The 23,197-nt window shown below is 38.9% G+C and overlaps 2 protein-coding genes across 15 annotated transcripts in view; both read left to right on the forward strand.

Annotated features, from left to right (window-relative positions):
• Positions 1 to 16,665, forward strand: part of ZNG1A (Zn regulated GTPase metalloprotein activator 1A) — a 53,178-nt gene extending 36,513 nt beyond the window's left edge. For 9 of the 13 annotated variants that reach the window (XM_065530657.2, XM_074017607.1, XM_074017608.1 and 6 more), the window contains 5 exons: positions 2,579 to 2,630; positions 14,628 to 14,696; positions 14,800 to 14,865; positions 15,986 to 16,115; positions 16,503 to 16,665. In XM_065530657.2, the coding sequence (XP_065386729.1) occupies positions 2,579 to 2,630; positions 14,628 to 14,696; positions 14,800 to 14,865; positions 15,986 to 16,115; positions 16,503 to 16,609 (424 nt within the window). In that variant the 3' untranslated portion in view covers positions 16,610 to 16,665. Of the gene's footprint in view, positions 1 to 2,578; positions 2,631 to 3,056; positions 3,542 to 14,210; positions 14,279 to 14,627; positions 14,697 to 14,799; positions 14,866 to 15,985; positions 16,116 to 16,502 lie in introns of those variants that run through there. The other 4 variants (XM_074017604.1, XM_074017605.1, XR_012424771.1 and 1 more) reach the window with 3 other exon arrangements.
• Positions 16,666 to 19,288: 2,623 nt separating this feature from the next.
• Positions 19,289 to 22,303, forward strand: FOXD4 (forkhead box D4). Of its 2 annotated transcripts, XM_065530655.2 has the most exons (2): positions 20,242 to 21,455; positions 21,509 to 21,796. In XM_065530655.2, the coding sequence occupies exons 1-2, from the start codon at positions 20,374 to 20,376 to the stop codon at positions 21,651 to 21,653; spliced, it is 1,227 nt and encodes a 408-aa protein (XP_065386727.1). In that variant the 5' UTR covers positions 20,242 to 20,373; the 3' UTR covers positions 21,654 to 21,796. The 2 variants fall into 2 exon arrangements, with proteins under 2 accessions (XP_005581923.3, XP_065386727.1); XM_005581866.5 differs by having other exon boundaries at positions 19,289 to 22,303.
• The last annotated feature ends 894 nt before the right edge of the window (positions 22,304 to 23,197 follow it).

The following is a 23,197-nucleotide window of genomic DNA, read 5'->3' on the forward strand; positions in this document are numbered from 1 at the left end:
TTCTCTTGATGATCCTTTTCTTCTTTTTACTTCAAGGCTGCAGCCCTTCATTTGGCTATCAGTGCTCTTTCACTAGTTAGCCATGATCCCTTTCATCCTCCACATCTGGATTAGAACTACTAATTTGATGCTGTGGGCAGTTTTGATAGTTACAGATCCTGTGATACATTTAAATATGTTTACGAGGGGAAAAAATGAAACAATACTGCATGAAATTTGCCTTTCTTTCTTTTTTTTTTTTTTCCCTTGGAGACAGAGTCTGGGTCTATTGCCCAGGTTAGAGTGCAGTGGTGCGACGTCGGCACACTGTACCCTCTGCCTCCTGGGCTTAAACCATCTTCCCACCTCAGACTCCTGAGTAGCTGGGACTATAGGCACGCACTGCCACGCCTGGCTAATTTTTTACTTTGGTAGAGAATGGGGATTTGCCATGTTGCTGAAGCTGATCTTAAACTCCTGGGCTCAAGTGATCTGCCCACATCAGCCTCCCAAAGTAACGGGATTATAGGCATGAGCCACCACACTTGGCCTTTTCTTTTTTTTATATTTATTTAATTATTTTATTTTATTGAGACAGAGTCTCACTCTTGACACCTGGGCTGGAGTGCAGTGGCTGTCATGGCTCTCTGCAGTCCTGAACTCCTGGACTCAAGTGATCCTCCCATCAGCCTCCTGAGTAGCTGGGACTACAGGCTTGCACCACCATGCCTGGCTACTTTTTTTATTTTTACTTTTTTGTAGAGACAGGCTCTCTCTATGTTGCTCAGGCTCATCTTGAACTCCTGGCCTCAAGTGTTCCTCCTACTTGGCCTCTCAAAGTGCTGGGATTATAAGCCTGAGCCACTGAACCCAGCACAATTTGCCTTTCTTAAACTAATTTATCTCTGTTCGGTCTAAGAGCTTGCAAGTTGGTTGTCATTTAATATGTTAAACGCTGAAATATTTTTTAGTTGAAATTTTATTTTTTCCCTTTACATATTGTATCTTTTAGCGCTTTATTTCACTAATAAGAATTAGAGTATGAAATAATTTCCCACCTTGATATTCAGTATATCAATTTTTGTTTTTCCTTTCTACTTCTATCTTTTGCTGTAATTTGCTGTAATACAGGTGCTTTCATTAAGGCATCCAGTTCTTTATATCATTCCATATTTTTACTTGGGAGAAATAGAAATGTTGCTAATTCCATCTTACTGACAATACCTAAATTATTGTTTCTTATAGAACATAATGGGTTAAATATACAAAACGCTAAACTGTTTGAGATTTTTTACATTTTATGTGTACAGAATTTACATTTTATGTGTGCAGAGACGCAAATTGTTATAAGATTACAAGTTAATGTGTAAGATGATTTCAGATTCGTGAATTTCAGGTTGTGGTAGCTTTTATGCTTATCCACTAGATTAGTCTTTTAAAAATGTTTATGACAGGGAAAAAATAGAGGGCATGAAATTCTGAGACTTACTGGGAACTAAACTTAAGATGCTCGTTGTTAGAATTTTTTTTTTTTTTTTGCTGCATATGAAGTTTTAGGCAGTCATTGTCCAACAACATTAAATACTGAACATATGGGAAAAGCATATGATTTTTCAAAATGTTTTTCTAAAGTAATCTCATTCTACACTTAAGAGCAGTTATAATGCTTTAGTGACACTTGAAGTAGCTATTTAATGTGATCTCACCACTATAGAGAAGGCCATTGCATGACTTTTTTGTGTGTGCTTAGCTGCTAAACAGGAGAATCTTTTCCTGAGCAACCAGCTGGGAAGGATTTAATTTGACATTCTCCCTACTAGGACCCCCCAAAGAGACTCATTCCCTCCAATAGTTCCTATAAGTTCTTTCTCTTTCCTAAACTTGCTGTTACTAATTTACCCCTCACTGTTCTTCAAGGCAAAACATCTGCAAGGTTTTAAGTCCTTTCTCCCTCCTGTCCTGTCCCCATCAGTGTTGAAATGTATGCTACAGTTGTTATGGTTGTAATTTGTTATGCCATATTGATCTTCTTGTGCTTTTCATATCAGAACAATGCATTTTTAACATTCTGACTTTCTTTTTCTCTCAATTGGTAACTGACTATATAGAAAATTTATGGATACTATTTGTTTTTTAAATAAGTTCAGGGGAAAACATTGATAAAGGAAAATTTATCCTTTAACTTTCTTTAGGTGCCAGCATTATTTGCACATTAGGAAGCAGGAGAAAATTAAGGAACTCTGAGCAACACTAGAATGGTTATATATATATATTTAAGCTTGTATTAAACCTGTTGGAATGGTAAAGAAATCTACTGACGTATTTAACCACACAAAATAGTGTTGCTAAAAGATTAATTTTTTCTTTATTGTGTGCATATGTATATATATGAATGTGTGTTTTTTTAAAAGAAATTTTTAAAAAACTTAATCTTCCAGCTTTTCTCTATTGGAATTTGTGAACAACATGTAAAATTGGAATTACAATAGTAAAATAGTCAGTTATGGAAAGTCACTTCATTATCCTTGTGTCACTAAATAACATATAAAGTTAAATCAGAAGTGTATTCATCTCTGAATTTCTAATCAGTGGTTTTTAGTTTGCAGAAAAAACTTCAGCATGTGCCAGGAACACAACCTCACCTTGATCAGGTAAAAAAAAAAAAAAAAAATCTAAATCCAAAATTCCTAATGAATGTTTTTAAAGGACCTCTTTAACTAAATTGGCTATGTTTAGGACTATTTTATTGTAAACTTTTTCTAAAATGGTGTTTTTGAACTATGTTGATAATTTTTGGACTCTTAAATGCTTTTGACATAGTCTAATTCAATTTCTTAACACATAATAGGAATTCATCAAACCAGATTTGTTTTAGAATCTGAGGAAATCATGCTTTCTAGCCTTTCCATTCTGTAGATTACTTAGCATATTGATTAGTTCTGATAGGGATTACTCCTTAAAAGCAGCCTGGGGGTTCTATAGGCAGTCTGTTTTTAAGTATGTTGAATTGTTTAAGGAAAGGTCTGATATAAGCATGGCTTATTTAAATAAAAATTGACTTTGAGTTTCACCTTCAGGTGAAACCAGCTGGGCACTGTAAATTTGAACTTCTGAAGATGTTTTTAATGCTCTAAAATTCTAATCCCTAAGGTAAATATCTAAGATACTAGGAACAAATTAAATATAATTTTACCGTACTTGTGTTTCTGTTAAGCAGATCGTAGATCGTAGAGCTTTAGGATAACTTCTTTGTTCCACTTAAAACCCTGAGGGGTGGAGTGGGGGATGTGTAAGTGAGCAGTGTGCCTAGTCTTCCTTCCTCTGTCTCCAAGTGATCACTCAGTTTTTGAATTGCTGTTGGTTGTAATAGGGCCAAGATAACAGCTACTTGCATTTGTATTCATTTTGGTTCATATTTATGAGCAGGTTTACTACTATGTTTGTGACACCTTTCCCTGTGAAACTTTTGTTAATAGGATATTCCTCTTCTCTTATCTTTAAAATGAATAAATGAGAGAAATACAAGTCCTTGGAGATAGAATTTATGGTTAAAAAAAACAAACCCAATTCTTTATGATAGTCGATATCTGTCATACAGATGAACATGAAGCACATTTGAGCTTCTGGGTAGAGAACATGATGCCACGAATCATAGGGATGAAAAGATGAAGAAAATGCAGTACTCACTTACCATGAACATTTGGAGCGGCCAATGTCTCCACCCGTAGAATCTCGAATGAACCCCTATTGTGGCAGTTATGATGCCTTGTACTTTGGTTGAAATGCTTTTGCCTTGCATTAGTCTATAAATTCCTTAAATGTAAAATCTTTATTGCTTAGGACAGGGCTTGGTGGATACTCAGTGAATATTTGTTAAAAGAATGAAAAGCTGTGGTTCTCAAATGGGGTGTAAGTCAGAATCACATGTGGAGCTTTTTAAAAAAAATACGATAACTCAGTAGTTCTCTCCCCTCAATCTCCAGGATTGGGACTTGGGTATGTGTATATTAATGTATATTTTTAACGTTTTATTATGGAAGATTTCAAATATATAAAAGAGTAAACAGAATAGTAAAGTAAACCCCTTCTGTGCATCACCCAGTTTAAATGGCATCAACATTTAGCTGGTTTTATTTCACCTATCCTCCCAACATTTCTTTTGCCTGGAGTATTTAAAAAAACAAATTTTTTTAATAGAAAATTTCAAACATGCATAAGAGTAGAATAGTATAATGAGCCTGTATGTACCTGTTGCCCTTGCTAGAGTGTATGAAAGCAAATTCCAGACATTATGTCATTTTACTACTAAATAGGGCATGTCTATATTTTTGAAGCCTCTGTAGGAGATTCTGATGCACTGTCCTGCTTTAGATAATATAAACATAGGGAAAAATAGTATCACAGGCAAAGGGCTATGGGATTCAGAGGCATGAACAATTTCATTTGGTTCAGTGGATCTGAGGTGTAAGGGAGAAAATGTATCTTTTCCTCGCCTATCACTAGATTAATGGCTGAGATCTCTCTAACAGAAGACCAACTATCAAGAGAAATTTCAACATACCAATTTAGTAAGTTTTACTTGACACAGGAGCCTTCATAAAACATACATATGTATGTTTTATGCTAGTTACGATATGGAAGAGGATAGTAATGGAGAAGCATAATTAGATAAAACAGTATGATCTAATAATAATAAACTGGGAAGAACTTAGCAAGGCCTATTTGCTCAGATTTTTCTCTGTGACCCTTCACATTCAGACTTAAGGATGTTCTTTTCCTCTGTGTATAGAGAGGGCACCTCTTAAATGAGGGTCTTATAACCTGCATCAGCGGAAGGTCAGAAAATCTTTCCTAGGTTTTATGACCTGCTTCAGGAGAGAAGGTGAGAGTGACCTTCCTGGTTCTGCCATTTTCTCAAATACTGAGGTGCCATATTTTGGGATAGCATGTCCTGAACCCCATCAAATGCTCCATGAAGATAGTTTTTTGTTTGTTTGTTTTGGTTTGGTTTATTTCTTTGCATACAGTAAAGCATGCAAATGTGTAATTTTAGTGTACAATTCAATGTTTGGATTTTTTTTTTTTTTTTAAAGACATAGTCTCACTCGAGCTGGAGTCTCACCCAGGCTGGAGTGCAGTGGTGTGACCTTGGCTCGCTGCAACCTCCTCCTTCTAGGTTCAAGTAATTCTTGTGCCTCAGCCTCCCGAGTAGCTGGGATTACAGGCATGCATCAACCACGCCCAGCTAATTTTTTTTTTTTTTTTTTTTTTCAGTAGAGATGGGGTTTCACCATGTTGGCCAAGCTGGTCTCAAACTCCTGGCTTCAGGTGATCCACCCACTTCGGCCTCCCAAAGGGCTAGGATTACAGGTGTGAGCCACTGTGCCTGGCCTCAATGTATTTTTAAGTATATTTGTACCTATATATCTGTCTATATGCACATTTAAACACATATCCTTCTAACTCCCACTCAAATCAAGATATAAAAGATATCCAAAATTATAAAGAGTTCTTTTTTGTCCCTTCCCAGTCAAAGAAGCGGGGGTAAGTGCTAGTCTGACTTACTTAACAGAAAATATCCTTGACCTGGTAGGATTTTTTTTGACAGGAAGAAGTAAGGAAAAGAGCAATATGGATGTTTAAAAATGTGAAGGTGAGAATCTTATAGATGAGTAGGTCTCTGGTACAGAAGTCTCAGTGGAGAGTTGGTACTGGAATCCCGGTCTAAGGTATTAGGTTTTAATTTGCTAGACAAAGAGAACTCAAGCTCTGCTATGTAGGAGTGTTATATAAGCTAGATTGGACTTTAGAGTCAGGAGACCATGTGGGAAGATACTGTGTGATGAAGGCCTGAAACATGTTGTTTACAGTGAGACTAGAAATGGGATAAATCCAGAGCTGTTTCACTGGTAGACTTGCCTGAATATCCTGTCTGACTGAGGATGGATCAGAAAGAAACGAAGCGGTGATGGGAAACAAGCCTAGATTGACTAGAGAAACCTAGAAATAGAAAAATTGGGAAGGCAAAGTGATTTGGATGATAATGCCATATATTCAGTTGTCCCTGGTGGCCAGATATTATAGTATAGATATTATACAGGCAAAGAAGAACAGAGGGCTAGAGTGTGAAGGTACAGATTTTGAGTTTAAGCACATTAGGGGGCTTAGTGTTCTGGATGAAGAAAACATATAGAAGTTATTGCATATTAGGTATTATTGTTTGCAAAAGAGTAGAAAATGGAGAAATAACCCAATGGGTTAAAGAAGAAACAGACTAAATAAACAAACCTGAGTAAATTGTTGTTAAATTTTATTTTAGAGACAATTCCTTATTTTGCTTTAGTTTTCTGAATTATTGCCTCACTTTTCTGTTTCTTCCTGTGTCCGTATACATGGAAAAAGGAATGAATTTTAGATTCAAAACAAAAACTGGAAAAAAAAGTCTGCAATGGGTAATACCTGGACATAGTATGTATGTGTTATTAAGGCTCTATCCCTGATTTTTTAATGCAGTTATTTATTTTTCATGGATTCTTTGTTTATTCCCCATAAGGAACACCTACCTGGGTTTGGAGAGTGGGAAGGTGGATGAGAAAACCCAAGTGACAAATAATGTTTAGTTTATTATTAGAACCAACTATGAGTTGTGACCCTTATCTTCTGCACTGAGAATTATAGATTTTTTTTTAATTTTTCACATTAGAAATGTGAAAATAGTTTATTGGTGTAGGAAAACATCTAGTTCCAAAATATAGATCACCCTTCTTGAGCCCCATGATGCATTATCTTAATTTTTAAAGCCTTTTTTGCCTCATACTGGAGTTTATTGTACCTCTTAAAAATAGTAAGTCACATACTTAACCTGACAAAAGCGAAAATCATTATAAAAATCTTTAGGCTGGGTGTGGTGGCTCATACTTGTAATCCTAGCACTTTGACAGGCCAAGGTGGGTGGATGGCTTAAAAACCCAGGAGTTGTAGACCAGCTTGGGCAACATAGTGAAACCCCTTTTCTACAAGAAATACAAAAAATTAGCCAGGCATGGTGGCATGTACCTGTAATCCCAGCTACTCAAGAGGCTGAAGTGGGAGGATTGCTTTAGCCTGGGAGTTCAAAGCTGCAGTGAGCCATGATCGTGCCACTGTACTCCAGCCTGGGCAACAGAGTGAGACCCCATCTCAAAAAAAAAATTATTAAATTAAAATCTTTAACAATAAATCTATTTTGAGTCATATTTTGAGACATTCTTAATATAGTTTTCCAACTTGCATTAAAATACATTTTAAACATTTTTGAAGACTAAATTTCTTTTTTTTAAACTGACAGTTAATGTTTCATTCGACAACCTTTTGCTGTATATTTTTATGTGGACTTTTAGTTGTTGTAGTGATTTCTTTAATGAAGAAAGAAAATAATTGTCATTTAAAAATGCATATTATTATTACCTTAAGCTATAAAAATAATTTAAAAATAGAGTATGTTTATTAAGATTTAAAAATAAGTATAGCCATGCACTGCATAACAGCGTTTTAGTCAGACTGCATAAGAATAAGATGGAGCTGAAAAATTCCTGTCACACAAATACTTACCATTGTGTTATTTCCATACACTTCTCAGTACAGTAAAATGTATGCTGTACAGGTTTGTAGCCTAGGAGCAATAGGCTATATACAGCATAGCTTAGGTGTATAGTAGGTTATACCATCCAGGTTTGGGTAAGCACACTATCATGTTTGTATAACAACAAAATCGCCCAACAACCCATTTCTCTTTATGTATCCATGACTGTATATTTTTTATTGTGGTAAAAAACACTTAACATGAGACCTACCTTCTTCACAAATTTTTAACGGTACAATACAGTATCATTAACTGTATGTACATTGTTATACAACAGATCTCTAGAACTTTTTCATCTTGCATGACTAAAATTATACCCATTGAATGGCACCTCCTCATTTTCGTCTCCCTCTAGCCCCTGGTAACCACCATTTTACTTTCTGATTTGGTGAGTTTTACTGTTTTAGACACCTGATATTAGTGAATTCATGCAATATTTGTCCTTCTGTGACTGGCTTATTTCACTTAGTGTAATGTCCTCAAGATTCATCCATGTTGTAGCATATGACAGGATGTTTTTTAAGGATACATAATATTTGGTTGTATATATATTACCACATTTATTTTATCCATTCAACTGTCCTGAACATTTAGGTGGTTGTTAGTGTCTTGACTGTTGTGACAAAATAAGTACTTTTAAAAGTCTCACATTTGCAAGTTCAATTTGAACCTTTTTTTAGTTTACTTGTACTTCTCATATCAAGCAAGAAAGCACTTTTCTGCTTTTCCTATTACTAGTAACAGTGGAGATTAAATATCTCATATGTTTTGGGGCGTTCTGGAGCCCCACACATCACCTGTTCTTTTCCATACTGCCACAACTGACACTCTCTGGAAAGTGCCACCTCCTGGCAGCAAGCCAACCGGCACAAAAATAGTGCATTAAACCAGCAAAGCTAAGAACCCTCATAGAGTCCATTTCACCCTCGTACAACCTCCACTGGAACAGGTACTAGTATCCACGGCTGAGAGACCCACAGATGGTTCATATTTCCTGACTGTGCAGACTACCCCCCAGTACCAGCCTGGAGCCTGGTAGACTTGCTGGGTGACTAGATCCAGAAGAGAGATAGTAATCACTACAGCTCGGCTCTCAGGAAGCCACATCCATAGGAAAAGGGGGAGAGTACTACATCAAGGGAACACCCTGTGGGACAAAAGAATCTGAACAACAACCTTCAGCCCTAGACCTTCTCTGTGACAGAGCCTACCCAAATGAGAAGGAACCAGAAAACCAACCCTAGTAGTATGACAAAACAAGGTTCTTTAACACTCCCCAAAAAAATCACACTAGCTCACCAGCAATGGATCCAAACTAAGAAGAAATCCCTGATTTACTTGAAAAAGAATTTACTAGGTTAGTTGTTAAGCTAAGGCACCAGAGAAAGGTGAAGCCCAGTGTAAGGATATCAAAAAAATGATACAAGAAGTGAAGGGAGAAATATTCAATGAACTAGATAGTATAAATAAAAAACAATCAAAACTTTAGGAAATAATGGACACACTTATAGAAATATAAAATGCTCTGGAAAGTCTTAGCAATAGAATTGAACAAGTAGAAGAAAGAAATTCAGAACCTGAAGACAAGGTCTTCTAATTAACCCAATTCAATAAAGACAAATAAAAAAGAATAAGAAAATATGAACAAAGCCTTCAAGAAATCTGGGATCATGTTAAATGACCAAACCTAAGAATAACCGGCATTCCTGAGGAAGAATAGAAATCTAAAAGTTTGTAAAATGTATTTGGGGGAATAATTGAGGAAAACTTCCCCAGCCTTGCTAGAGACCTAGGTATCCAAATACAAGAAGAACAAAAAACACCTGGAAATTCATCGCAAAAAGATCATTGCGTAGGCATATAGTCATCAGGTTATCTAAGATGAAAGAGAGCTGTGAAACAAAAGTGCCAGGTAACCTATAAAGGAAAACCTATCAGATTAACAGCACATTTCTCAGCAGAAACCCTGCAAGCTAGAAGGGATTGGAGCCCTGTCTTCAGCCTCCTCAAACAAAACAATTATCAGCCAAGAATTTTGTGTTCAGCAAAACTAAGCTTCATATATGAAGGCAAGATACAGCTTTTTCAGACAAACAGAATTCACCACTACCAAGCCACCAGTACAAGATTGCTAAAAGGAGCTCTAAATCTTGAAACAAATACTGGAAACACATCAAAACAGAACCTCTTTAAAGCATACATATCACAGGACCTAGAAAACAAAAATACAATTAAATAAACAAAAACAAAAACCAAAAAAACAAGGTATACAGGCAACAAATAGCATGATGAATAGAATGGTACCTCACATCTCAATACTAACATTGAATATAAATGGCCTAAATGCTCCACTTAAAAGATACAGAATTGCAGAATGGATAAGAATTCACCAACCATCTATTGCCTTCAAGAGTCTCATAAAGATTCACATAAACTTAAGGTAAAGGGGTGGACCAAGACATTTCATGCAAATGGACATCAAATGTGAGCAGGAGTAGCTATTCTTATATTAGACAAAACAAACTTTAAAGATAAAAACAGCAGTTTAAAAAGACAAAGAGGGACATTATATAATGATAAAAGGCCTTGTCCAACAGGAAAGTGTCACAATCCTAAACATATATGCACCTAACACTGGAGCTCCCAAATTTATGGAAGAATTACTAATAGACCTAAGAAATGAGACAGACAACAACACAATAATAGTGAGGGATTTTAATACTCCACTGACAGCACTGGACAGGTCATCAAGACAGAAAGTCAACAAAGAAACCATGGATTTAAACTATACTTTGGAACGAATGGAGTTAAAGGATAGATACAGAATATTCCATCCGACAACCACAGAATATACGTTCTGTTCAACAGCACATGAACTTTCTCTAAGATAGACAATATGATAGCCAACAAAATGAGCCTCAATAAATTTTAAGAAAATTTAAATTATATCAAGCACTCTCTCAGACCACAGTGGAATAAAACTGGAAATCAACTCCAAAAGGAACCTTCAAAACCATGCAGATACTTGGAGTAACCTGCTTCTGAATTATCATTGGGTCAAAAATGAAATCAAGATGGAAATTTAAAAGTTCCTCAAACTGAATGACAATAGTGACACAACCTATCAACCTCTGGGATACAGCAAAGGTGGTGCTAAAAGGAAAGTCATATCTCTAAATGCCTACATCAGAAAGTTGGAAAGAGCACAGACAATCTAAGGTCACACCTCAAGGAACTAGAGAAACAAGAACAAACCCAGCAGAAGAAAGAAGATCAGAGCAGAACTAAATGAAATTGAAACAAAAAAAAAACAAATCCAAAAGATAAATGAAACAAAAAGCTGGTTATTTGAAAAGATAAATAAAATTGATAGACCATTAACAAGATTAGCCAAGAAGAGAGAAAATCCAAATAAGCTCAATAAGAAATGAAGCGGGAGATATTACAACGGACACTACAGAAATACAAAAGATATTCAAGGCTACTATGAACACCTTTACGCACATAAACTAGAAAACCTAGAAGAGATGGATAAATTCCTGGAAAGATACAACCCTCCTAGCTTATATCAGGAAGAATTACCCTGAACAGACCAGTAACAAGCAGGGAGATTGAAATGGTAATTTAAAAATTACCAACAAAAAAAATGTGCAGGACTAGACGGATTCACAACAAAATTCCACCAGGTATTCAAAGAATTGGTACCAGTCCTAAAGACACTATTCCACGAGAGAGAGAAAGAAGGAATCCTCCCTAAATCATTCTATGAAGCCAGTATCACCCTAATACCAAAACCAGAAAAGGACATAACCAAAGAAGAAAACCACCGACCACTATCCTTGAACATAGATGCTAAAATCCTTAAGAAAATTCTAGCTGACTGATTCCAGCAATGTATCAAAAGGATAATCCACCATGATCAAGGGGTTTCATACCAGGGATGCAGAGATGGTTTAACATACACATACGCATAGTCAAAGCAAGACTAAGCAAAAAGAACAAATCTGGAGGCATCACATTATCTGATTTCAAACTTACACTATAAGGCCATAGTCACCAAAACAACATGGTACTGTTATAAAAATAGGCACATAGACCAATGGAACAGAATAGAGAACCCAGAAATAAACCCAAATACTTACAGCCAACTGATCTTCAACAAAGCAAACAAAAAGGTAAAGTTTGGAAAGGATACCCTTTTCAACAAATGGTGCTGGGTTAATGGGCTAGCCACATGTAGGAGAATGAAACTGGATCCTCATTTTTCACTGTATACAAAAAGCAACTCAAGATAGATTAAAGATTTAAGTCTAATACCTGAAACTATAAAAATTCTAAAAGATACCATTGGAAAAATCCTTCTAGACATTGACTTAGGCAAGGATTTCATGAACCCAAAAGGAAATGCAATAGAAACAAAGATAAATAGCTGGGACTTAATTAAACTAAAGAACTTTTGCACAGCAAAAGGAACAGTCAGCAGAGTAAACAGACAACCCACAGAGAAGGAGAAAATCTTTCATTATATATATATATATATATATATATATATATATATATATAATCTCTGACAAAGAACAAATATCCAGAATCTACAACAAACTCCAGCAAATGAGCAAGAAAACAAACAATCCCATCAAATAGTGGGCTAAGGACATGAATAGACAATTCTCAAAAGAAGATATACAAATGGCCAATAAACATATGAAAAAATGCTCAACATCACTAATGATCAGGGAAATGCAAATCAAAACCGCAGTGTGATACCACCTTATTTCTGCAAGAATGGCCATAAAAAAAAAAAAAAAAAAAAGTAGATGTTGGCATGGATGTGGTGAACAGGGAACACTTCTACACTGCTGGTGGGAATGTAAACTAGTACAACCACTATGGAAAAAAGATTTCTTAAAGAACAAAAGTATGGCCGGGCATGGTGGCTCACGCCTGTAATCCAAGCACTTTGGGAGGCTGAGGCGGGCAGGTCACGAGGTCAGAAGATTGAGACCATCCTGACTAACACGGTGAAACCCTGTCTCTACTAAAAATACAAAAAATTAGCCGGGCGTGGTGGCAGGCACCTGTAGTCCCAGCTACTCAGGAGGCTGAGACGGGAGAATGACGTAAACCTGGGAGGCGGAGCTTGCAGTGAGCGGAGATTGCACCACTGCACTCCAGCCTGGGTGACAGAGCCAGACTCGGTCTCAAAAAAAAAAAAAAAAAAAAAACTAAAAGTAGAACTACCATTTGATCCAGCAATCCCACTAGTGGGTATCCACTCAGAGGAAAAGAAGTCATTATACGAAAAAGATACATGCACACGCGTGCTTATAGCAGCACAATTGGCAGTTGCAAAAATGTGGAGCCTGACCCAAAGGCCCATCAGTCAACGCGTGGATAAAGAAACTGTGGGGTGTGTGTGTATGTATGTGTGTGTACGTATGTGTGTGTATAGTATGTGTGTGTATATAATATATAATATAAATAATATATAAACACACCACAGTTATATATATATGTGTATATATATACACACACACATACATACACACACACACAATGGAATACTCCTCAGCCATAAAAAGGAGTGAATTAATGGCATTTGCAGTGACCTGGGTAAGATTGGAGACTATTATTCTAAGTGAAATAACTCAGGAATGGAAAATCAAACATCGCTATGTTCTCACTCATAAGTGGGAGCTAAGCTATGAGGATGCAAAGGCATAAGAATGACACATTGGACTTTGGGGACCCAGGGGGACAGGGTGAGAAGGGGATAAGGGATAAAAGACTACAAATTGGGTGCAGTGTATACTGCTCAGGTGATGGGTGTACCAAAATCTCAAATCACCACTAAAGAAGTTCACCACCACCACCTGTTCCCCAATAACCTATGGAAAGAAAGAAATGTCTCATGTTTGTGCTTAAATTAGTCTTTAATACTTACCTTTAGCGATTCTCTGAGTTTGGATTATAAAATAGTTTTGCTCTTTTTGTATTTTCTGTTGTAAGCCTATATGATTATGTAATGGTGAGTAAAATTGCTAGGCCAGATATGCAGTTCTAGGAAGTTATGCAAAGCTGTGCTTCAGTGTATTATTTTCTACCTTTTTAAAGTCATTTTGAGCTTGGCTTTTGAGCCTCTGTTTTCCAAGATGGGGTTTATGTTTTTGTAATGTTATGCTTAGCCCTTGTGTATTCTCATCTCTGAGTTTGAAATTTGGGGTTATATTGGCAAAGGGAGGTTTGAGTTTTAATTATGTGACCTGTTAGAGGAAATGTTAAGCTTCTCTTTCTTTAGGGTAGACAGTGAGAGATTTATCAAGATAAAGAAGAAAAATAAATCCTAAAGTTAATATTCAATACATGATGATGTCACCCTTACTAAAGCCAAAGAGGGCATTATCCTATCATTCTCATCACTAAGAACTCTTCTCCTCTTGGCACATGCTTATTCAGTTAAAGATAAGCCAAGCCTTTCTTTTGTTTTTTTTTTTTTTTAAGAGAACAAATTTACTTTGGTTTTGAGTTTTATTCCTGGCTCTGGGTAGCTTGTTTTTTGACTCTTATTTCCCCCAATTTATAAAATGAAATAGTTATCTTCACTCCCCAGGATTGTTATGAAGAGGAAGTCAAAAGATGAAATGAGGTGACTCAGGCAAAAGTATCTGGCCCTGTGTAGTGAGTACATTGTATGTGTTACATATATTCTTATTGCTGAGAATCCACGAAAGAATGAATTAAATAATGAGGACCCTTTCATCAGGGTTTTTGAGTGGGTTTTTAAAAATACAAGGTAGTAGTTTGTGTAAATACTAAACCCATTGGTACCTCTGCAGAATGTAGGAAATGGAGTTGCTAATTCCAAAAAAACAGCACACATGCTGAGGAAAGTATAATACCTAATATATATGGTTTAGGCAATGTAAAATTCCATGAATATGTTCCTTTTCATATTAACATTTGTGATTTAAAAATACATTGATATGACTATAAAGAATTATTATTGATTATTTCCCTTGATTTACAGAGTATTGTTACAATCACATTTGAAGTACCAGGAAATGCAAAGGAAGAACATCTTAATATATTTATTCAGGTGAATGCAATTTTTAACTGATTAATGATTTATCAATGGTTTTGTTACATAGTTGTTGCTATTAGCAATGGTTGGTCCTATTAAAATATGTCACTTGCTACAGAATCTCCTGTGGGAAAAGAATGTGAGAAACAAGGACAATCACTGCATGGAGGTCATAAGGCTGAAGGTACAGTTTACTGTTGTAGACTTTTGAACGAAGTCCTTTTCTTGGCTGTTACAAAAACTGGTTTTAAACAGAAACACTGGTTTTAGTCCAAATCATCTTTGTCTACTTTCATTTTTCTTTATTATATTCATGACTGAAAAGGAGCTTTGGAAATCGCTGCATACGGCATGATTTATTTGCATAGCTTCCTTTAGGGTTGCAGCTAGAACAACCTGTGTGCTTTGAAATGTTACCTTCTGCTCTCTCTGCCCAAGTACAGAGAAATAATGTTGCAAATCTCACTTCTGCTGAACATTATGCTTCCTGATGCATTTAGCAGACACTAAACATTTGTCATACTCTAAACAAAGTTACAAAGGACTAGAAGAATTCTTGTTCTGTGTTTAGAAACCCACTCACATTACTTGAAATTTGGGTATTTAAGTCATGAACAGTATTTCTTCCAGGAAGCAGTGATTCTAGGTGTATGCTTAACCGTCATCAGTTGAGTGTCTACTCTTGTGTGTTTGCAAGTGTGCACAAAGTTTTTGATATATTAAGAACATTATTTCAAGTAAGTTAATTTCATCCCCATAGGAGCCAGTTTATCAGATAATTCGTTTCTCATTTCTGCAAATCAATACAAAATGAACTTTCATTCAGATAAATATAATAGTTTTTCTTTATTTCACAATTATTCACTGATTGAAACCCATTTCTAAAATGAGTTATTTAATTTAATATAACCAAAATCCTTTAACTTCTCAACTTTTCCCACTAAAACTGTGAAACATTATATAAAATCTTTAATCAATAGGATATGATATATATTTCATCATTTTGTTTCAGGTTTTGGTTGTGATAAATAACACTGAAAAACCATCCTAATATATGTACTAACTTTATCATTAGAAAAGGGGATTGTTCAAAAAAAAATCAATACACAGAAACCTTTTTTGAAAATTAAAAATATTAAGAAACTTTTTGTAATTCACAAATAATTGGAATTAAGTAATTTTCTCAGCTTAACAGTTTGTATTTTTTAAGTGAATATCAATAATTCATTAACATTGATGCTCTATTTCTGCTTTTAAGTTTGAACTGAGGCTGATTAATGTTCAGTCAATTCTCCTTTGAGCAGGGATTGGTGTCAATCAAAGACAAACCACAACAAGTGATTGTCCAGGGTGTCCATGAGCTCTATGATCTGGAGGAGACTCCAGTGAGCTGGAAGGATGACACTGAGAGAACAAATCGATTGGTCCTCATTGGTAAGTCACAAAGGATTAACACTTCTAAAACGAAGTGAAAAATATATTTGAAAAGGATATCACGTGCCACTTAAACAGATTAACCATTCAGGTCCTCTTTTATAACTAAATGAGCTTGTGGTCAATGTTTCGTCTTTATCGTGTTATAACATTCATAAAACCTTTTTAGGACTTTTGTTCTTTTTCAGTTTTAGAAAAGTGATTAATCCAAGCACCAATGTGGTTTTGATATACTTAACTAGAAAGTTAAGGATAGAATTACTCAATTACTATTCTTTTTGTAAATTTCTAAACACCATAAAGCATTTAATGAACTGCAATTGATAGGTGAACTGTGTCATTTTAATAAGCATAATGTAATCATGTCATATTTCATTTTGTTTGCAGGCAGGAATTTAGATAAGGATATCCTTAAACAGCTATTTATAGCTACTGTGACAGAAACAGAAAAGCGGTGGACAACACATTTCAAAGAAGATCAAGTTTGTACATAACACTAGAAGCATTTATTATCAAAAGGATTGGCTAATAAAAATAAGTTTCTACTGGGTATATTTCAAGCATTTATTTATTACTTCAGTTACGAATTCCAGTATACTTTAAAATGGTATTTTACAGCATACATAAAATGTAGCAAATCAATATTGTAAAACATTTAACATTCATACAATTATATATAATACTTTTTTTTTTTTAAGAATGGCATTTCACAAAAATATCTTTTGAAATTGACTTTGGAGTTTACATACACTGAATATGAAAGTTTATAATGATGATAAAACTTTCAACATTATCATTTTTTCTTAGAACTTCAGCTGATTGCAGAGATATAATGATTACATTGTTATTAATTTTTTTAAAAACAAGTAAATGTCACCATTTTATTACATGAAATAAAAGGTTACGAATATTATTGATGTTGATATTGGCCACCTGATCACCTGGCTGAAGGAGTGTTTGTCAGATTTCTCCATTGTAAACTTGCTGTTTTCCCCCATTTCATACTGTGCTCTTTGGAAGGAAATCACTATGCAATGTGCACACTAAAAGAATGAGGAGTTGTAGTGTAATTTCTTGGGAGTGGAGTGTCTACATAATTAATTGAAATATTTCTGCAAGGGACAGTTGTTGCTTTCGCTTTATTAGTTCAATCATTTATGTTTATCAGTGTGGACACATGAATATTTTATACTTTGGGTTACAATTTAATACTACTTTATTTTGTTGCTCAAATTATCCCAGCTTTGGCCATTGGGAACTCTTTCCGTTTTCTCCTTTGACATACCTCCGTCAATGTGGGTTTTGTGTTTTGTTTTTGAGCGCCTCCTTATTTTTCTCCTTTCATTTTTAAATAACCCCAATCCCTATAGACTTTGGCGCTAGGAAAACTAACAATACTCCCTTTCCCAGGTCATCCGATTCCTATGCTGATGGAGGAAATGTGCCTCACATGCCGGGGGCGCTGGGGAGGAGGCATCTGGGATTTTGTGGTTGAATAAGACACCTGGCCTGGCCCTGCTGGAGCTTAGTTTAGTAGGTCACACAAGCAGTCATTGGTAAATTTGGGATACAAACAAATCTGTTAGGCTCAAACCTGTCTGTTATTTGCCCCTCCAAGCTGCATATAAACTGAGGAGCCTTAAAGGATAGAAACTTCAGGCGTAGCGAAGTTTTAAAAAAAGATTATCAAGAAAACTGTTTTCCAGATTTTATCCTGAAGGCACTAGCTACTTTAAGCTATTTTTTTAATCATATTTTGCGCTTGTAGTTGGCGTTTGATTTCACACTGAACTTCATTGTCATAATTATAGACACTGTGACAATCAATGGCATAATATTATTTTATGCTGCATTTTTATTAGATGGCACCTCAAAGTTTCCCCAAGTAGGTGGGTTTTAAATTATTAATATATACTGTGGCATAGTATCTTACTTAGTATTTTAATAAGATCCTTATTAATATAACAAATATTAAGTTTTATTCCCCTGTAGTGCTACTTTAGTCTCTGAGCTAATTTTAATGAAGCCAATCTAAAAATCGTGTTACTTCTAAGGATGTCGAGTGAGTGAGTTGAACAATTCTGCTGTCATATTGCCCCTCCCCAGTGCAGATAGTGAATGAGGACCCACTGATTTAAAGGCAACACTACAGCCCCTTCTTGCCTCATTGAAGTCCCAAGTTTTATTATTAAGGTAAAAGCACTTAATGTTGACATTTCTGAAAGAATGAAGAGGCCGGGCGCAGGGGCTCACGCCAGTAATCCCAGCACTTTGGGAGGCCGAGGCGAGCAGATCACGAGGTCAGGAGATCGAGACCATCGTGGCTAACACGGTGAAACCCCATCTCTACTAAAAATACAAAAAATTAGCTGGGCATGGTGGCGGGCGCCTGTAGTCCCAGCTACTCAGGAGGCTGAGGCAGGAGAATGGCATGAACCCGGGAGGCAGATCTTGCAGTGAGCTGAGATCGCACCACTGCACTCCAGCCCCGGCCACAGAGCAAGACTCCGTAGCTGGGCATGGTGGCGGGCGCCTGTAGTCCCAGCTACTCAGGAGGCTGAGGCAGGAGAATGGCATGAACCCGGGAGGCAGATCTTGCAGTGAGCTGAGATCGCACCACTGCACTCCAGCCCCGGCCACAGAGCAAGACTCCGTCCTAAATAAATAAATAAATAAATAAATAAATAAATAAATAACCAACCAACCAACCAAATTAGCCGGGCGTGGTGGGCGGGCGCCTTGGCGGGAGAATGGCGTGAACCCGGGAGGCAGAGCTTGCAGTGATCCTAGATTGTGTCACTGCACTCCAGCCTGGGTGACAGAGCGACTCCATCTCAGGGGAAAAAAGAATGAAGAGCCAGAGCCAGGCATAGTGGCACGCCTGTAGTCCCACCTACTCAGGAGGCTGAGGTGGGAGGATCACTTGAACTCAGGGATTCAAAGCCAGCCTGCGCAACATAGACCGACCCTGTCTCTAAAAATGAATTGGTTAAAAAGGATGAAGAAAAGAAGGAGGAAAGGGAGAGAGAGAAGCCCTTTTCTTGTATGTGCGTTTCTTGTATGTGCGGCCACTTTGTCAGAACAGGAATTTTCAAACCAGGCCCACACTGGTATGTGTGAAATCAATTAGTTGGTTATGACCATTTTTTTAAAAACAAAATATCAGTGATCACTATAGTGTAAATATATTGTTTTGTGAAACCCATCTTAGATATGTATTATGTCTGTATGTGCAAGATTGTGATATAAAAGCTATTTCTTACTCTGGTTAAATATTCAAAGAAGTTGGAGAACCATTGCTGCAAGGGGACAGAGGACTCCATATGAGCTCTCCTGCCTTGCCTGAATAAACTTACACAATTTAGTGCTGGGACATTTGAACCTTTTCTGAAAATGTGAGTCAGGGAGAGCATCTTGGGGAGGTGGGGAGGAAGATAGAAGGAGCAAAGCAACAACCCCCTGAAGCCCCCTATTCAGCTTGGGCATGTTGTCAGAACCTTAAATATAATTCAGCTCACCATTCTGGGTAAGGACAGACTCTACCAATGAAAATGGGTGATTACCAGCTGTGAAACGCTAAAACATACTTTTTCGGTTACACATTCCTTTACAAACAACCGTGTACATTTCAGCCCCCCGCCCCACCATTTCTTTTCTCCAGGAGGGAAGGCTGCATGTCGAGGTGGTCATAGATTGTTGAGTATCATACTTTTCTACCTCGTTTTTATTTGCGCGGTTTTAAATGTGCCTTAACCCATGCAAAGCCTGGCCAAGATTGCTGAGTATGATACTTTCCTATCTCGTTTTTATTTGTGCGGTTTTAAATGAACCTTAACAGAACCCATGCAAAGGCCGACCAACTGGCTGGCTGCGCGGGATGAGTAGAGCACCTTCCTTGGTGGCAAGTGAGTGCGAGGAGGAGGGGCCTAGGCTTTTCTCTGTCTGGTGTTTGCCCAGAAGACCCTCATCATTGGACTACGTCAGGAGGGAGTGGCACAGCTCCGAGGTAGGGGAAAAGGGTTATAAAGTGGAGAGTCCACCACACATGATCTTGAAGTAGCTTTTATAAAAGGAAAAGTGCATCTTTGCCGGACGTTATTGGAAAGGAGTAGAAACAAGCAGACGAAAACATCCCAAAGGGTAACCACTAGCGTTCCTGCTTCTTGCAACATTCATCTCGGGCCTCCAGCTGAGCCCACCCTAGGCCAGGTGATCGCCCGGCCGCCACATTCCCTGCAACTGAAGCACCAGCTCCTCCATGAACTCGCCAAGAGCTGAGCGCCTTCGCTCCACACCTCAGCGCAGCTTCCGGGACTCCGATCGGGAAGAAGGTAAAATCGATATCCTGGGAGAGGGCGAAGATGAAGACGAGGGGGAGGACGAGAAGGAGGCGAGCCAGTCGTTCCTAGAGCAGTCGCTCCAGCCGGGGCTGCAGGTGGCACGGTGGGGCGGGGGTGCGCTTCCCCGAGAGCACATCGAGGGCGGCGGCGGCCCGAGCGACCCCTCGGAGTTTGGCACCAAGTTCAGGGCACCGCCAAGGTCTGTGGTGGCCTCTGGAGACGCCCCGCAGCCGGCAAAGCCCCCCTACTCGTACATCGCGCTCATCACCATGGCCATCCTGCAAAGCCCGCACAAGCGCCTCACGCTCAGCGGCATCTGCGCCTTCATTAGTGGCCGCTTCCCCTACTACCGCCGCAAGTTCCCCGCCTGGCAGAACAGCATCCGCCACAACCTCTCGCTGAACGACTGCTTCGTCAAGATCCCCCGCGAGCCGGGCCACCCAGGCAAGGGCAACTACTGGAGCCTGGACCCCGCCTCCCAGGACATGTTCGACAATGGCAGCTTTCTCCGGCGTAGGAAGCGTTTCAAGCGCCACCAACTGACCCCGGGAGCCCACCTGCCCCACCCCTTCCCTCTACCTGCTGCACACGCCGCCCTGCACAACCCCCACCCAGGCCCTCTGCTTGGGGCCCCTGCCCCGCCGCAACCTGTCCCGGGGGCCTACCCCACCGCCGCCCCCGGGAGACGCCCGTGCGCTCTGCTGCACCCGCATCCTCTTCGCTACCTACTGCTCTCGGCCCCGACCTATACCGAGGCACCGAAGAAAGCACAAGGCGGGGACCTGGAGACCCCAGGCACCCTTACCGTGCTACAGCCCTCACTCGGTCCCCAGTCTTGGGAGGAGGGCAAGGGTCTGGCGTCGCGACCGGGAGGCGGATGCATCTCTTTCAGCATTGAGAGTATTATGCAAGGGGTCAGGGGAGGGGGTACAGGGGCTGCGCAGAGTTTGTCCCCGACCGCGTGGAGCTACTGCCACCTGCTCCAGCGACCATCATGCCTGTTGCATCCCCAGGCCGCTGCCCCTTTGCTGCACGTGTCTGCCCCCGCCGCTGCTCGGACAATTTTGCAGCAACAGCAGCAGGATCAGGAGGAGTACTGCGCCAATGGCTGCGCTCCAACCAAGGGCGCGGTGCTGGGCGGGCACCTGTCGGCCGCCTCGGCGCTGCTGAGATATCAGGCAGTGGCAGAGGGCTCTAGGCTGACATCGCTGGCTGCTCCTTTGGGCGGAGAGGGGACCTCACCGGCTTTTTGAGTATCACCCACGCCCAGTTCCCTGGCCAATTCCGCAAGACCCTCCAAGAGCCAGGTGGGAGGGCGGAGCCACCCGCAGCTGCTCCCTTCACCTTGTGCGGCCCATACTGGGCTTGTGCATCTGAATCCCGCTGCAGAGCAAACAAGAACTTCTGTTCCCTGCAAAATGGTTAGAAAGAAACAGCTGGATTACGTTCCTCTAAAAACCACCTGAATGTAACCTTCGCAGGGCGTCAAGTCGTTTTTTCTTGCCTTCGGTTGTGGCTTCTACGGCTTTCCCGATTTGCACATTTCCTGGGGGACTATGAAAGTGAGTGGGATATTTTGTTCTGGCATTAAAAGAAAAGCAAGCAAACAAAAACACAGCTTCCGATGCCAAACATGTTCCCTTCTTTAATTCCTTGGAACTGGAAGTATTATTCCTAAGTCAAGTGCAAAATGCTTCCGCTCTCTGTCTTCCTGATAGGGATGTTTAATGTAAGTAGCATATTAATTTCAGAACATCGATTTCTTATCTACGTGTCTGACGTGCCATCTTTAATGTTAAAATTAAGCCTAGTTATATAGACGAAATAAAATGCTAAGTCACTACACTACACTGTTTATTTTCTGTTACGTCTCATTCTTCCCTTTCTAAATGGAACTTTTTAAAACCCACATTATTTTCTCTCGATTTATTTTCACAATTCATATTTATTATAGATAGCAGAAGTAATCCATGTTAATATGGCCTTAAAAACTTCCAAATATTTGAGGTTGAAAATGTCCTGGGTTTTAAAATAGGAAATTTACTATTTATGAGACTTCCAAAAGAAAAAAATAGGAGGGCATGTAAATATATTCTCCATATATTTTTCATCACCCCCCAACAAGCTGGAAAACAATTTGAGATCAATTTGGAATTTAGTGGCCAACATTTACTCGGGGAAAATAAAAGGCTATATATATGTTTTAAAGCATTAGAATTTTCAAAACTTACTCCTTAAAAAAATTCTGGGCCGGGCATGGTGGCTCACGCCTGTAATCCCAGCACTTTGGGAGGCCGAGGTGGGCGAATCACAAAGTCAGGAGATCAAGACCATCCTGGCTAACATGGTGAAACCCCGTCCCTACTAAAAGATACAAAAAATTAGCTGGGCGCGGTGGGGGCGCCTGTAGTCCCAGCTACTCAGGAGACTGAGGCAGGAGAATGGCGTGAACCCGGGAGGCGGAGCTTGCAGTGAGCCGAGATTGTGCCACTGCACTCCAGCCTGGGCGACAAAGCAAGCCTCTGTCTCAAAAAAAAATAAATAAATAAAAAAAATAAATCTGAAGATTTTGCAACTAGAAAGGTTTAATTGTTACTTGGCGTCAGGGGACGGGGTGGGGGGAAACCAGACAAGAACGCCCATCACGAATTGCTGCCCACAAAGAAAACAAATTTCTAGGAACTCGGCTGTTTTCCCCTGTTGTGAGTGGGGTTCCCGATTCCGTGCCGCTGTGAGGGAAGC

The sequence above is a fragment of the Macaca fascicularis genome, chromosome 15, assembly GCF_037993035.2.
Source record: "Macaca fascicularis isolate 582-1 chromosome 15, T2T-MFA8v1.1".
Classification (NCBI taxonomy): Eukaryota; Metazoa; Chordata; class Mammalia; order Primates; family Cercopithecidae; genus Macaca; species Macaca fascicularis.

What these genes read in the sequence shown, in the direction of transcription:
- FOXD4 (XM_005581866.5), top strand. Translation starts at nt 20,374, where the DNA reads ATGAACTCGCCAAGAGCTGAGCGCCTTCGCTCCACACCTCAGCGCAGC.